Here is a 15445-nt window from a genome sequence, read left to right as displayed (position 1 = left end):
CACAGTTTAGGTGGCAACATTCTTATTTTTGAGAAATTAAAGCTTCAGAGTTCTTTATGGGGAAATATTAAAGCATATTGCTTTTAATGGCATCTTACTATCTTCTTTACTAGGTGTGTGAAAATGTTCAGTTGAGTATAAGGCAAAAGGAACCTTCTGCTTTTCTCCCAGGGAATCTTAAAATACCTACAGCAGATTTTTTTCCCCTCCTGGAAGGGCAAGTCTGCTTGTACATTCTTTCCAACCCTCTCTTCCCCCCTCTATTGTACCCATAGTCATGTTGGTATGGAGTCTCACTTTGAGAAAATCGAAGGGGTTCTGCTGCTCCATCCGTGCCTGGATGCTCATCAACATCTCCTTGGCTAGGAGACACTGTTCCTGAATGTGGCTCAGATTCAGCTCCATCTCCTCATTCAAGGCTTTCCCCTCTTCTCGAAGCTCACTTAAAAGGTCCTTTTCTTTGCTGTGCAGGAACTGATGCAGCTTTAGAAACTCCAGGGAGATGTGTCGCTGCAGATGTAGCTTGTTTTCCTGGAAACCTCCATGATCATCACCATGGTAATTACTGAGACTAGGGTTTAGGGATGGGGGCTCACACCACCAGCACTCACACAACTTGGGAAATACCATAATAGTAAAATGCATACAAATACTGCATATCAACATTCAACTGTACTAAAAGGAGGCCTTTGGGAAACTTACTCTGTCTTTCCCAGCTAGTTTAATAGTTAGGGTTGAAATAATCAAAAGTCATCCCTAGGTTCCTGTTGCAAAACTGAGGTGGTAACTAATGCCATCTTAAATAAGACTGTGGGGTTAATCAAGCATTTTAAAATGAACAATAATATCCTTTTATCCAGAAGTACAAACCATTATCTACCAAGTGATGCTGTTAGACTGGGTCCATAGGAGGCTGGAAGAACTGTCCTTTTTTAAGAAATCAGAACTGGAGGAGGTACCATTCCTGCTGCCAGGACAATACAAAAGAAGCCAGAGATGGGCAATGTCTGAAGCACCTGAAATTGATAGCTGCTACACTGGCAGCTCTTTTCCTAGGTGACTTCAGCTTCCTCATGGGTAAGCCATCTGACATCCTGGCTTCTCAGTTCCTCATCATCATTTCTAGTGATTTTTACCTTTATCTACTCATTCTTTTAGTCATATTGAGGGTTTTATCTTCCCCAGCAATTGTACCATCTCCAGAATTACTTTTTATGTTTACCTACCCAGGTTCCACTGTTGCAACAGTTATTGGATTTCATAGAATCCTCCTATTCATTGACCCCTCCATTTCTGTTCATCAACTTCTCTGTCTTCATGTCCCCTCTTAGCCAGCTTATATGCTATGGTCAACCACTGTAATTGTACTCTTTAAAATAGTCTTAACTCTCACTGTCTTCTAGGTCAGACATTTCCATTTTTCCTTTTACCTATTTCACCACTATTTCTGTCTCATTTGTTAGTTGTGTCTCTAACCAAGCTTTGAATATTAGATGACTTGATATTCTGTCCTAGGCTCTTTACCTTTCCCATTCTACACTCTCGTTCTCGGTAAGAGCCTCTGCTCTCACAGCTTTGAAGTGTAGTCTGTACACTGACTTCTTTTCAGCCTAGACCAACTTCTGAACTCCAGATTCATATATCCAACTGTCTATTTGATATCACCACTCGCCTCTCATATCTAATCAGTCACCACATGCAGGTAGTTTTTATTTCCAAAGCATATGCTGAAGCTGTTTATTTCTTTCGGTCTCTACTGCCTTTTTAGTCCAAGCCATCATCGTTCTCTGGGATCACCGCAGTAGTCGTCTTCTAACCATTATCCTTGTCATTGCCTTTCTCCAGTCCACACTCCCACAGCCACCAGACTGATGCTTTCAAAATGAGATGAGACCGTGTCCTGTTTAAACCCTTTAATGACTTCTTAATTATGCACAGAATGAAATTCAAAATTCATAACTTTATCTACAAGGGCCTACATGATTAGGCCTTATCTGCCTTTTCGGTCTCATCTTGCCTACCAAGATCCATCTTAATTGGCCTTCTTTCTGTTTAACAGAGTAACTGGCTTCCTGTCTCAAGAACTTTTCTGTAATGCTCTTTCCTCTTCATAGAACATTCTCCAGGCCATTTCCTTCATATTCCCCTCACCCAGTTCACTTGGCTAAAGATAACACTTATCCTTTAAATTCTCAATTTTTAATAAGAAATTTTTAATTTCAATTTTTAGTGACTTCTTCAGTCTAGATTAGGTTCTCCATTTATATACTCTGATATACTGTATATTTATAGTAATTTATAGTAATTATCACAGTGATGTTTTATTATTGGTGGGATTATTTAATTAACATCTGTCTCCCACCATAGTTGGAATACAATATCTAGCATAATCCTGCACCACTCAAATATTAGTTGAATGAATGAGTGTTGACTGTAATAGCTGAATTAAGAACTCTCAGAACAGGAACACGATTCTCTTGAGACATCATTATTTCCATCTCTCCTTCTTTTTTCCCTCATTATATTTATTTCTTCTTCCAGATGCCAAATGCCAGAGAAGACTCTCCTCTATAGAATAATTAATGAAGAAACAGAACTCCCAAATTATTCCCCCAACCTAGGAACTGATTTGCCAAGTCCCTAACCATTAATGTTGTCCTAGAGCTCCTGTGAAGTTGAAAGTATAAGCAGTAGTTTTATTTAGTTTGGGAAAAGCTAAGAAGGATTAGATCAGAGAGAAAGCCAGCAATCTAAGAGACCTTGGTTCAGAGATGCCTGGTTTTAAGCCCAAAGAAAAGAAAGGTATTTCTTTGAACATTGCAATCTTTAGTGGATTTTTTAAAAATAAATTCCTTATTTTGCCATAGATAATAGGAAAGGTCAGACAGATCACAGCCCCATAGCAATCACCTAGTGACTGCACCATGAAAAGGATCGGTTTATCTAGGGGAAAGGTCAGTCTGCTCTCTCTGTTGATCAGCTATTGGGAACCTAGTCCACTGCCATATTTCTTCCCACTCGTACAATGTCTCTTTTCTACTTCTATAGCCCAGGTGCCATTTAGCATTTTGTTATATATGTAAAGATACCTTTCCACCCACATAGCTGAAGTTACAAGGAGGGTACAATTCCAGTTCTGTCTCATGATCCGTCTACCCTGTTCCTCACCTTGTGAGCAGCAATAGCATCTTTCTGCATATTCTTCAGGGACTGAAGCTCCTTCAGGGTTGCCTCCAGTTGACCCTGATGGATGGTAAGCTCCTCCTAGGGATACCATAAAGAATTAACCCATGCTAATTGGGAGATAAAGGGCCATGAGGAACATCTACCCCAAAGCCCCAGGGTGTCAGGGGGAAAGAAAGCAAGCTTCTGCTACAAAAGTCTCCTTTTCCCTTGTATCATAATTCCTGTCTCTTCCAAAAATTATGAAGAAAATTACAAACTGCAGAAAAACTAAGTTTTATCTTCTTATTAGCTAACTACAGGGCTTTGAGGAAGATAACAGAACTCTGTACATTTTCTACTATATTTATACTGTTCTTGCTATCTCTACTTTTACTTACAATGTTCTGAGAACACTTGTTTCTTCCTTCTGTCAATTCAAATAATTGCCCCCCATTCAAGCTTTCTTTCACCATGCCTCCCCTGACCATTTCAGTTTTCTCTAATCTCTGAAATTCTAAACATTTGTGAATTACAAATGTGACAAAAATTTAGCTTTCAGCAGTAGACTGTCTTATATTCCTTCTGTTGTTTTGTTCACTTTAAACTTGACTGAGAAGACCCAGAGGGATGGGGTGGAGAGGGAGGTGGGAGGGGGGACCAGGATGGGGAATACATGTAAATCCATGGCTAATTCATTTCAATGTATGACAAAAACCACTGCAATCTTGTAAAGTAATTAGCATCCAACTAATAAAAATAAATGGAAAAAAAATAAAGCCTAACAAATAATGAAAAAAAATAAAAAATAAAAATAAACTTGTCTAAATTTCAAGACTTTTATAACAAAAGCAATATTTTACATGTCCGTGTTCTGTACAGTGTCTGGTAGATGCTGTCAAGGCAAGTTTTCAGTAAATGCTTGATTGATTGAGGAAGTAAAGGAGGAAGTAAAGGAAGTAAAGGCCAGAGCTCCTTCACTGCTTCCCTATAATTGACAACTACAGAGAAAGAACTTTACAAGATACGTTGTATTTTTTGAGTGCTCTGAGCTTTCTAATAATCACTTACTGAAGGGGTGGTATTGAAAGAAGTCCAACAAATGGTTTTTCCCAGCCTTCCTAAGGAATTGCTCAAGACTGTTCAAGACCCAGGGCTCACCCACCGTGAAGAAACGGACAGCATCAGAGATCTGCAGGAATTCTTTAGACTGCCCCACAGACAATCGAGCATCTTTGCATTGAAAGCATATTAGTCTCCCATCTGGCTTACTGAACAGTTTCAGGTTCTCTCCATGCTCTGGGCACCGTGGATGGCCCTTGAGCAGGGGTAGCTTCTTAATCTTCTCTACTAGCTTCTCCAGTACAAGGTTAAATGTACAGTTGCTGTACTGACATAACATCTTACACTCAGGACAGAATGTTTCATTTGCTTGCTGCTTCCAAAAATTTTGGATACAAGATTGGCAGAAGTTGTGGCCACAGCTTAGCATTAGTGGATCACGAAACCAGTCATTACACAGTGGGCAGTGTAATTCCATAGTAATATCTTGTATCTGCACTTTGGAGGATATTTGGGTGATCAAATCATTCACTTCAGCGTAGCTGTCTGAGTCAGTGCTGGAGGAGAGGTTGGAAGATACCTTTGAAAAAGAACAGCTAAAATGAGTTTCTCTTTCTTGTTGCCCACTTCAGCATTTCAGGGTAGTGGGCTCTGTTCCTAAAGGAGCTGAGAATTAGTGCAGCCAGGGTAAAAGCACTATCATCTCTTCTTTCAAAGTGATCAGTAAATTCAGTGTTCTCTAACATCAGAGTTTATTCTACTCCCAACATTATTAATCTTTAAGAGAACCAAGGCAGAAGAAGAAAGAGTACCCAGTCAAAGAAATGTGTTTCATTGTGTATCACTTTTTCCACTCACTTTCTCCTTGTATCAGTTGAAAGTTTTACTTTAAACATCTGGTCTATTAGTTATTACCTTTCATTTTGTTTTCTGGAAGTCATGTGCAAAGAATTGAAAGATCTGTCAGATTCCTCAGTTAATGGCATAATACCATCAACCATAATATCATCCAGGCCCTTCACCCTTCCTTTTTAAAAAAACACGTTCCAGAAATAACATTTATACAGAAAATGTAGAATCATAAGGGTATACAGATCAATGACGTTTCACAAAATGAATATATCTGTGTAATCATAACCCTGATCAAGAAACAAAACATTTTCAGGATAACCAACAAGGTCCTACTGTATAGCTCAGGGAACTCTGCTCAAAGTTATGTGGCAGTCTGGATGGGAGTGGGGAGATTGGGGGAGAATGGATACATGTATATGACTGAGAGTCCCTTCAGTGTCCACCTGAAGCTGTCACAGTGCTAATTGGCTATACTTCAATATAAAATAAAAAGTTAATTTGAAAAAAGAATAAACTTGAAAACAGCATTAAAAAAAGGAAAAACATTTTCAGCATCCCAGAAGTCCCCCTATATGCCTGCTTCAAGTCACTGTCCCTCATTAAGACTGACCCCCATCCTGATTTCCAACACAATATACTAGTTTTACCTGTTTTTTAATTTTATATAAATTTTTTGTTGCTGACCTCTTTTGTCAACACTATATTTTGGGGATTTATTCATATTCTATATAATTTTGGTCCATTCATCCTCATTGCTGTATAATATCCAGTGTATAAATATACCATAATTTATTTCTCTGTTCTATTGTTGATAAACTTTTTGAGTAGTTACCAGTGTGGAGCTATTATAAATAGTGTTGCTAGGAACATTCCTACTCATGTTCTTTTATATTATATACAGACATATGTTGGAGATATTGTGAGTTGGGTTCCATGTGACCACAATAAAATGAATATCAGAGTAAAGTGAATCACATGAAATTTTTGGTTTCCCAGTGCATATGAAAGTTATTACTGTAATCTATTACATGTACAATAGCATGATGACTAAAAAGTACGTATCTTAATTAAAAATACTTTTTTGTTCAAATATGCTAACCATCATTTGAGCCTTCAACAAGTAGAGTCTTTTTGCTAGTGGAGAGTCTTGCCTCTGTGTTGATGGCTGCTGACTGTTCAGGGTGATGGTTGCTGAAGGCTGGGGTGGCTGTGGAGGTTTCTTGGAATAAGTAGTGAAGTTTGCTGCATTGATTGACTCTTCCTTTCATGAATGATTTCTCTTTAGCATGCGGCACTGTTTGATAGCATTTTACCCACACTAGAACTTCTTTCAAAATTGCAGTCAGTCCTCTCAAACCTTGCCTCTGCTTTATCACTAATTTTATTTCATAGTCTAAATCCTTTGTTGTTATTTCAATACTCTTCACGGCATCTTCAACTGGAATAGATTTTACCTCAAGAAACCACGTTTTTCCCTCATCCATAACAAGCAACTTCTCTGTTAGAGTTGTTTTTCTGTTTGTTTGTTTGTTTGTTTGTTTTTTAATGTGGACCATTTTTGAAGTCTTTGTTGAATTTGTTATAATATTGCTTCTGTTTTGTTTTGGTTTTTTGGCCGCCAGGCATGTGGGATCTTAGCTCCCTGACCAGGAATCAAACCCACATTCCCTGCATTGGAAGGTGACCGCCACTAGACCGCCAGTTGTTTTTGTTGTTCAGTGGATCAGTTGTGTCCTACTCTTTGCAGCTCCATGGGCTGCAGCACACCAGGCTTCCCTGTCCTTCACTGTCTCCCAGCATTTGCTCAGACTCTTGTCCATTGAGTCAGTGATGCCATTCAACCATCTCATCTTCTGTCATCCCCTTCTCCTCCTGCCCTCAGTCTTTCCCAGCATCAGGGTCTTTTCAGATGAGTTGGCTTTTTGCACCAGGTGGCCAAAGTATTGAAGCTTCAGCTTCAGCATCAATCCTTCCAATGAATATTCAGGGTTGATTTCCTTTAGGATTGACTGGTTTGATTTCCTTGCTGTCCAAGAGACTCTCAAGAGTCTTCTCCAGCACCACAGTTTGAAAGCATCAATTTTTCAGTGCTCAGCCTTCTTTATGGTCGAACTCTCACATCCATACACGACTACTGGAAAAACCATAGCTTTGACTAAAATACAGACCTTTTTCGGCAAAGTAATGTCTCTGCTTTTTAATACGCTGTCTAGGTTTGTCATAGCTTTTCTTCCAAGGAGCAAATGTCTTTTAATTTCATCACTACAGTCACCATCCACAGTGATTTTGGAGTCCAAGAAAAGAAAGTCTGTCACTGTTTCCATTTTTTCCCCATCTATTTGCCATGAAGTGATGGGACTGGATGCATGATCTTAGTTTTCTGAATGTTGAGTTTTAAGCCACCTTTTTCTCTCTCCTCTTTCACCTTGATCAAGAAGCTCTTTAGTTCCATGAAATTGCAGTTAATTGAGTCATATCTTTAGGCTCCACTTCCAGTTCTGGTTCTCTTGATATTCCACCACATCTGCAGGTACTTCCTCCACTGAAGTTTTGAACCCCTCAAAGTCTTCGTTGTGGGTTTTAGTCAACTTCTTCCAAATTCCTGTGTATGCTGATAGTTTGACCTCTCCCCACAAATCATCAATGTTCTTAATGGCATCTACAGTGGTGAATCCCTTCCAGAAGGCTATCAGTCTACTTTGCCCAGATCTATAAGAGGAATCACTATCTAATGCAGCTATAGCCTTACAAAATGTATTTCTCAAATGGCAAAACTTATAAGTTGAAATTATCCTTGTTCCATGTCCTGTTGGCAGGCATGAAAACAACGTGAATCTCATTGTACATCTCAATCAGAGTTCTTGAGTAATCAGACAAATTATCAATGATATTTTGAAAAGAATCTTCTTCTGAGCAGTAGATCTTAAGAGTGGGCTTAAAATATTCAGTAAACCATGTTGTCGGCAGATGTGTTGTCATCTAGGTTTTGTTTATAGAACACCAGCAGAGTGTATTTAATGTAAATCCTAAGGGCCCTAGATTTTCAGAATGGTAAATGAGCACTGGCTTCAACTTAAAGTAAACAGCTGCATTCGCCCTTAGCAGGAGACACATCCTGGCCTTTGAAACTAGGGAGCCAGCCACTGACTACCCCTCTAGCTGGGACAGTCCTCAGTAGCATCTTCTTCCAATATAAGGCTGCTTCATCTACCCTGAGAATCTGTTGTTTAGTGTGACCACTCTCACTAATGATCTTAGTGAGAGCTTGTGAACAGTTTGCTGTAGCTTCTACCTCAGCACTGGCTGCTTCACCTGGAACCTCCATGTCTTAGAGATGGTTCCTGGAGCCGTGTGTCCCCCTCGGCTAGGCTCAGACTCTTCTTCTGCAGCTCCCTCACCTCTCTCAGCCTTCCTGAAATCGAAGAGAGTTAGGGCCTTGCTTGGATGAGGCTTTGACTTAGGGGTTGTTGTGGCTGGTTTGATCTCTTACCCAGACCCCCAAAGCTTCCTGCATTATCAGCAGTAAGGCTGTCTTTGCTTTTTCACTTTTCACAGCTTATTGGACTCGCACTTTTAGTTTCCTTCAAGAAATTTGTCTTTGTATTCCCAAGTTGGCCATGTGGCACAGGACGCCCAGCTTTCAGCCTGTCTTGGCTTTTGACATGCCTTCCTCACCAAGGCTTAATCTTTTGTAGCTTTTGATTTAAGGTGAGAGACATGTGACTCTTCCTTCCCTTTGAACACTTAGAGGTCATTGTAGGGTTATTAGTCAGCCAAATATCAATATTGCTATGTCTCAGGAAATAGGCAGGCCCAGGGAAAAGGAGAGAGACAAAGGAATGGCCCATCTGTAGCAGTCAGAACACACACAGCATTTATTAAGTGTCCTTGTCTTATGCGAGTGTGATCTGTGGGGCCTCAGAACAGTTACAACTATAACATCAAAGATCACTAATCACAAATAATATAATATCTGTGCTAGAAATTTAATAATACATATAATTATTTATTATATAATAATATGTAATAGCTCAGATATTAGTATACTAAATTAAAAGCTTGAAATATTACAAGAATTATCAAAATGTGGCACAGAGACACAAAGTAAGCAAATACTTTTGGGAAAATGGGACCAATATACTTGCACAGAGCAGGGTTGCCTTCAATTTGTAAAAAAATGCACAATGCTATTAATAACATTATTACCTGTTATTGTATGTCTTTTCTGTATTTTTTTGTGGACATGTGTAAACATTATACATGTGGAAATAGCATTGATGGATCATGAGGTATGAACACCTTTACCTTTACCACATGGTACCAAACTGTTTGCCAAAACAATGGTAGCAATTTATACTCTACTAGCAGAACATGAACATTCTGGTTGCTCCACATCCTCACCAACATCTCTTTTTGTCACATTTTCTGTCTTCTAACAAACCAACTGATGTGTAATGGTATCTCAGTATAGCTTTAGTTTGCATTTTTGTGATTACCTAATGCAGTTTAACATTTTTCACATATTCGTGGATCATCTCTTGTTAAGAGAAGTGTCTTAAGTCTTTTGTTCATTTTTCTAATGAGTTGTTTGTCTTATTGATTCAGAGTAGTTCTCTATATATTCCAGGTACTAGTTCTATTTTGGTTGTTTTGTAAATATCTTCTCCCACCTCTGGTATATGGCTTGTCTTTTCATCCCTGTTATAGTGTCTTGCCATGAAAAGAAGTCCTTAATTTTAGTGTAATTCAGTGTAATTTCAGAGAAGGCAATGGCAACTCACTCCAGTACTCTTGCCTGGAAAATCCTATGGACGGGGGAGCCTGGTGGGCTGCCGTCTATGGGGTCGCACAGAGTTGGACACGACTGAAGCGATTTAGCAGCAGCAGCAGTGTAATTTAGTATAATTTAGTTTATAAATCTCTTCTGTTTTATATTTTGCCTAGATTAAAGGTAAGTCCCTACAGGGAATATCTGTGTTTATTTCTGCTTGGAGATCCAAATTACACCAACCCTCCGCCATTTTATGTTAATATTATTGGTTTCAAATCTGTAGCTCATAGCGTGCATGCTAAATAACTTGCTTCAGTCGTGTCTGACTCTTTGTGACCCTATGGACTGTATCCTGCCAGGCTCCTCTGTCCATGGGATTCTCCAGACAAGCATACTGAAGTGGGTTGCCATACCCTCCTCCAGGGGATCCTCCTGACCCAGGGATAGAACCTGCTTCTCTTACATCTCCTACATTGGCAGGAGGGTTCTTTACCACTAGCTAGCTCATAGAGGGGATTGTAAATTTTAAGCCTAACCCTGTAGAAGGGCAAGCTTGTGGTTAAAAATTCTCCGCGGACACTCGTGTTTATCACTCAGACCCCAGATCAAGATAGTAAAGGTCCTTTATTATTTTTCTGTGTCACTCCTTCACTGAGGATGTAACCCTTCAAATGTGTTACCATTGTTTAAGGGTCTGAGGTCCAACTCCCTACTTTATGTGGGTCTAAAGATTGTTAAATCAATTTTCCACAAGTTAAATAAATAAATTTTTTTTAAAAAATTGTTAAATCTGGGTTTTCCTGAGATACACAAAAACTCTCAGTGCTGATACAGCTCTCAATGACTCCAGCCCATCTCTCTGCTTTCCAGTCTGTATTCTTTGGAATTTCTCTTTATTTTCTTGTACCCTCAGGTATGCATTACAAAGGATGTTTGTTACATTTTACCTGGCATTTCAAGATGTTTTATAGTGGCAGGTTTTCCAGGATAAATGGTTCACAGTATTGCCAGATGTTTCCCAGAATAAATGATTCACAGTGTTATAGCTGCTATTATTAAATAGTAACCAGCAGAAGTGGATTTGATATCAGTATCTAAGAGTCTGATGAAGTAAACATTAAATAATTCCAGCTCTGTTCTAATGCCCAAACTTGTTAGGGCATAGAAATGGGTAAGATAGAGGCTCTGCCCTTGAACTGCTCACATCTGGGTTTTCACTTGCATTTGTAGGTCATGGCAAAGTACTACTCGAAGTCCCTGGCCCATTCTTAACCTCCCAACTCCCTTACCCTATCCCATACTTCATAAGCATGTATGTGGACAACCTAGTCCACACAACAAAGCTCCATACATGCATACACACACACCCCTATACACAGCTGCCCTTTGGGCACGCAGTTGCCTATGGGAGCTATAGAGGTCCTAACAGTGGACACAGAATCTCTTGAATAGAGAATTTTAAGAGTCCTGGATGCATGGCATGTAATTTAAAATATTTATGGGAGAGAGCGTGTGCTCTGTGTCCAGACATGGACTCTTTATCTTATAAAGAGGGATATAGCTGGAGGAGGGTCAGAGTGGGAGCCTTGCCCAGGTCTAGCAGTGGCACTTCCCTGCCCACTCCACTCCCTTTATTCATTCTTCCTCATCTGAGCACTAGCCTTGGGTTGAGCCTGTCTCTGTTCTGGAATCAGCAAGGAGAGGGTGGCCTGAAACCAAGTCTGGAGTTCCATCTCACAGGCCATATCTTTACCAGAACTGAACTTCTGGAGTCTCAGGGCCCTGTGGGATCTGTCTGACTTAGCTGTGTGGAGGACCTTGTCACCACTGACAGCCCAGGGCTCTCCTTCATCCAGAGTTTTCTTCCAGGATTCCTGAAATGACTTTGCCCCTAGCTTAGACTTCCAAATGCCAAGATCTGCTGCTCCCAGCATATACCATTACCAACTCTGTGTATTCTTGCTAAGTTGCTTCAGTCGTGTCCGACTCTGTGCAACCCCATGGACAGCAGCCCACCAGGCTCCCCTGTCCACGGGATTCTCCAGGCAAGAATGTTGGAGTGGGCTGTGTGTTCTTACCCTTTCCTAAATGCTAAAGCTGAAAGGCTATGATTCAGGAGTTTAGAAATGGAGACTGAGATGAAACCTCCTCAAAACAGGAGGATAATTTGTATAGTAGAGCTAAGTAGGTTTTAGGAGAGCATGGTAGATGGGTCCTTGATGTATGACTAGGGGGTGTGGTCAATGGGAATATATAGGCTATATTAGACGGGACTCAAAAGATCAGATCTTAGGCAGACAGAAGTGAGGAACATTATTATGGGAGGAAAAAGAAATGTTAAATGTACATATACTATTTTTCAATTTGTGTATTGTGTCCTCCACAGGATGAAAAACTTAAATATAAATGGAAAATTTATTCTGAGGCAGAATCCCTGACGATTAGTCCATAGGTTACTCTCATGCTCTTGAAATGAAAACTAGAACTCAGAATTTGCTCTGACTTGAGAGTCAGTCGTAGAATCAAAGGAGTCCAAAGGATTCTGACCGTAAGACCTCAGTTGTCTCTTATCTGCTGTACATCCCCTCAAGAATCTAAGTATCCAGAACTCTTTACTCTTCATTTCTAACCCTCCATTACCAGTCATAACTTTGTGCTTGCCTCTACTTGTAAACTTAATTTCACTCATACTCAGATCTGTTCTAGCCAAGAGAACATGGCTAAAAATGCTTTGCCTCACCATTCATCAGATTCCATACTCATCAATGACTCTTTTGCTCTCTTTCGACACTTATATTTTTACCTCTTTCTATCCAAATGCTTTGGCTTAAGCTCCTAGACCTTTGGTCCCTAGTTGCCCTGTGTGGCCTGTGTTCTTTACCCCTGACACTGGATCTCCTCAATCCTGGGTCTTGCCTGCCTGGACCTAATAGAGCCATCTCTCTTGGAATATTACCCCTCCACCATTCTCCTCAGTCTTTCTGCAACTTCTATCAGACAAATGTAAGAGCCTCTCCCTTTAGCCCACATTTCTCTTAATTTCCTTCTCATATTCTCTACTTGCAAAGTTCTCAGTGCTTTGCTCTGGACATTTTTCTCCACTCTTTTTTTTATGGATGCTACTTACTTTTTGTTTTTTTAAACATTAAATGAGCTGAGTTCTTCCTCGGCTGTTTGCAAGAGACTTTCAAGAGGATGGAAGCAGGACCATATTTAAGGCCATTTGCTCTATGAACCAGTATGTGCATGAGTTCTTACAGTCCTTGCTTTTCCCCATGATTAGCATTTCAGGGTTTCTTACAATGCAGAGTCTACATCCTTCACTGTTCCTTACCAACAGACTGCTTTTTACAGGCATGACTATTTGTCCTTGTTCAACTTCACCTTCCTATACCTCAAATCTTTGTGACAAATGGAAATTTTTTTTTAAAAAAAAAAAGCTCCAGCTTCCGTCTGCTTGCCTGTTCTTGTTGTTCAGTACAAGAGCTTTTTGGTCTTGGGTCACTTTCTTTGGAGAGCAATAGTACTCTCACAGTGTATAAAATCTGCATCCCTAGGCATCCATTATCACATTCCTGTTTGACTTTCGCTATACTGGGCTGTAGTCCAGGCTTACAGACTATTTTTATCTGTTTTCATTTGTCTATTTTGTCTGTTTTTCATTCTCTTTATAGTTTTGAGTTGGATGAATTTCTGAAAGAAGAAAAAAAAATCACTGTTTTTATTCTAACACTTGAAAACCAACACTTAAATTGTTTTTGACCATTTATCCAGTCCTTTTATGTATGTAGAGAAGGGCTGGGGAGAGGGTAGGGGGAGGACATTATTCAATATGTCTTTCATATACCATCTTAATCAGAGTAAGTAATGAACTTTCAGCAGTCATCAGTGTGGATGCCTCTCTTCAAAGATTACAAGTTAAATTTCCTTCCAGCAACAGGTATAGAGACTCAAAGTCAATATTAAGCAGTATTATAAAAAAGGCTATGCTCTATTCTTCCCACAGCTAGATTTTTAAACTAAGATTCACCCCCAGTACCTACTAGATATATTGATCACAGTTGCTGTCATTCCCATAGTCCATGCTAAAGGTCAAGTCTGTGTATAGCTTGTGACCTCCACTCCTTCTCCCAGGTGATTAAAATACAGGTGGGCTTCTGACCTATTCCATAGGCTGTTCAACAACCCAAGATGTGACTCAATGAAAAAAGATGGTATAGGAAAACAGAACCTCTTGCGAATTTAACTGTGGAAACAAGAGAGAGAATCAGGAAATTGACAATCGAAGCAGAAGCTTAAAGGTTTCCATGAGGTAGGGTTTGGGACAAAAAGGTCATGCCATGGAGAATCATAAAAAAACAGAATCTAGAAGATGAATTTTAAACGTAAGGCCAAAAAAAAAAAAATGCAGATATGTAGGGTGGAAAGAATCAGTTAGATGATCGAGACAAGAAGTACTCTATAGAAACAAACAGATGCGGGGAGTGACTGTGTTACATTAACCACAGCACTGTCCCTTGGCTTTTCCTGGATTCCTGCACCTAACACAGTGCCTTGCCATAGTAGGGGCTCAACAAATGCGTTAGATGGATGGATGTTTATCCTCAGGATGCCTCTTTACTTAAGGTAACCTTTCTGAATCTCTGCTCTTGTAACAGACCCTTTACCCCAGCACCCTGTGGAAAGTGTTTTCTTAAAGCTTGCTGTGTCATTTACCAAACACTCTTAATAACTTAATTTTCATTCTCCTTGATGTATTGAGTCTCTCCTTTGACTCTTGTGGTCCAGTGCTGCCCTAGTTCTCTTGCCTCTGACCACTCCCCTGCATTGGCTGGTTTCTCTTCCTTATCTCTGAGTAATAATCACCAGAACTGTCTTCAACTCTTTTCTGGTTCTGTACTCTCATCTTGCCAAGTGAGCTGTTCGTTCCCATAACTTCAGATACAGCTTCTACAAATGTGACTCCCACATCTGAATCTCTGAACCCACAACTGTGTCCTTTAAATTCAACATGACTTAAAGAGAACTGGTCTCTCTTTCTCAATCAGTTCCTTCTTTTTTAATTTATTTATTTTTGAATTGAAGGGTAATTGCTTTACAGAATTTTTTTTTTTTTCTGTCAAACCTCAACATGAATCACCCATAGGTTTACATATGTCCCCTCTCTTTTGAACCTCCTTCCTCCCCATCTCCGTCCCCATCCCACCCCTCTAGGTTGGTGCAGAACCCCTGTTTGAGTTTCCTGAAACATACAGCAAATTCCCATTGACTATCTGTTTTACACATGGTCATGTACGTTTCCATGTTAGTCTCTCCAACTTGACCTCTCTGTTTCTATTTATTGTACTACCAGCATCTCACTTTTGAAATCTGAATTACCTTTGGCTGTTTTCTTCTTCATTCTCCATCATCTAATCAGCTGCAAGATCTAGTTAATAATACTGATAGAAATGATAATTGCTAACCCTCCTCTGGCTCAAAAATCTTTTTTTTCCTCTCCATAGTCTACCAAAATAAGTTTTGTGTTTTCTTAAGGGCCCCAGAATTCAAAATTCTCTACAACATGTTGCAAACTCTTTTTTTTTTTTCATTTATTTT

General features: G+C 39.7%; 1 protein-coding gene across 8 annotated transcripts in view; it reads right to left on the bottom strand.

The window, feature by feature from the left end:
- Positions 1–15445, bottom strand: part of TRIM69 (tripartite motif containing 69) — a 43774-nt gene that overhangs the window by 10703 nt on the left and 17626 nt on the right. For 3 of the 8 annotated variants that reach the window (XM_020900753.2, XM_020900751.2, XM_020900750.2), the window contains 3 exons: positions 4234–4804; positions 3169–3264; positions 298–539 (listed from right to left, as the gene is read on the bottom strand). In XM_020900753.2, coding sequence (XP_020756412.1) covers positions 298–539; positions 3169–3264; positions 4234–4702 — 807 coding nt within the window. In that variant the 5' untranslated portion in view covers positions 4703–4804. Of the gene's footprint in view, positions 1–297; positions 540–3168; positions 3265–4233; positions 4805–15445 lie in introns of those variants that run through there. The other 5 variants (XM_070469805.1, XM_020900756.2, XM_020900752.2 and 2 more) reach the window with 4 other exon arrangements.

This window comes from Odocoileus virginianus, chromosome 6, assembly GCF_023699985.2.
Source record: "Odocoileus virginianus isolate 20LAN1187 ecotype Illinois chromosome 6, Ovbor_1.2, whole genome shotgun sequence".
Lineage (NCBI taxonomy): Eukaryota > Metazoa > Chordata > Mammalia > Artiodactyla > Cervidae > Odocoileus > Odocoileus virginianus.
The sequence above is the reverse complement of the archived record's forward strand: the minus strand, read 5'-3'. Positions and strand labels throughout refer to the sequence as shown.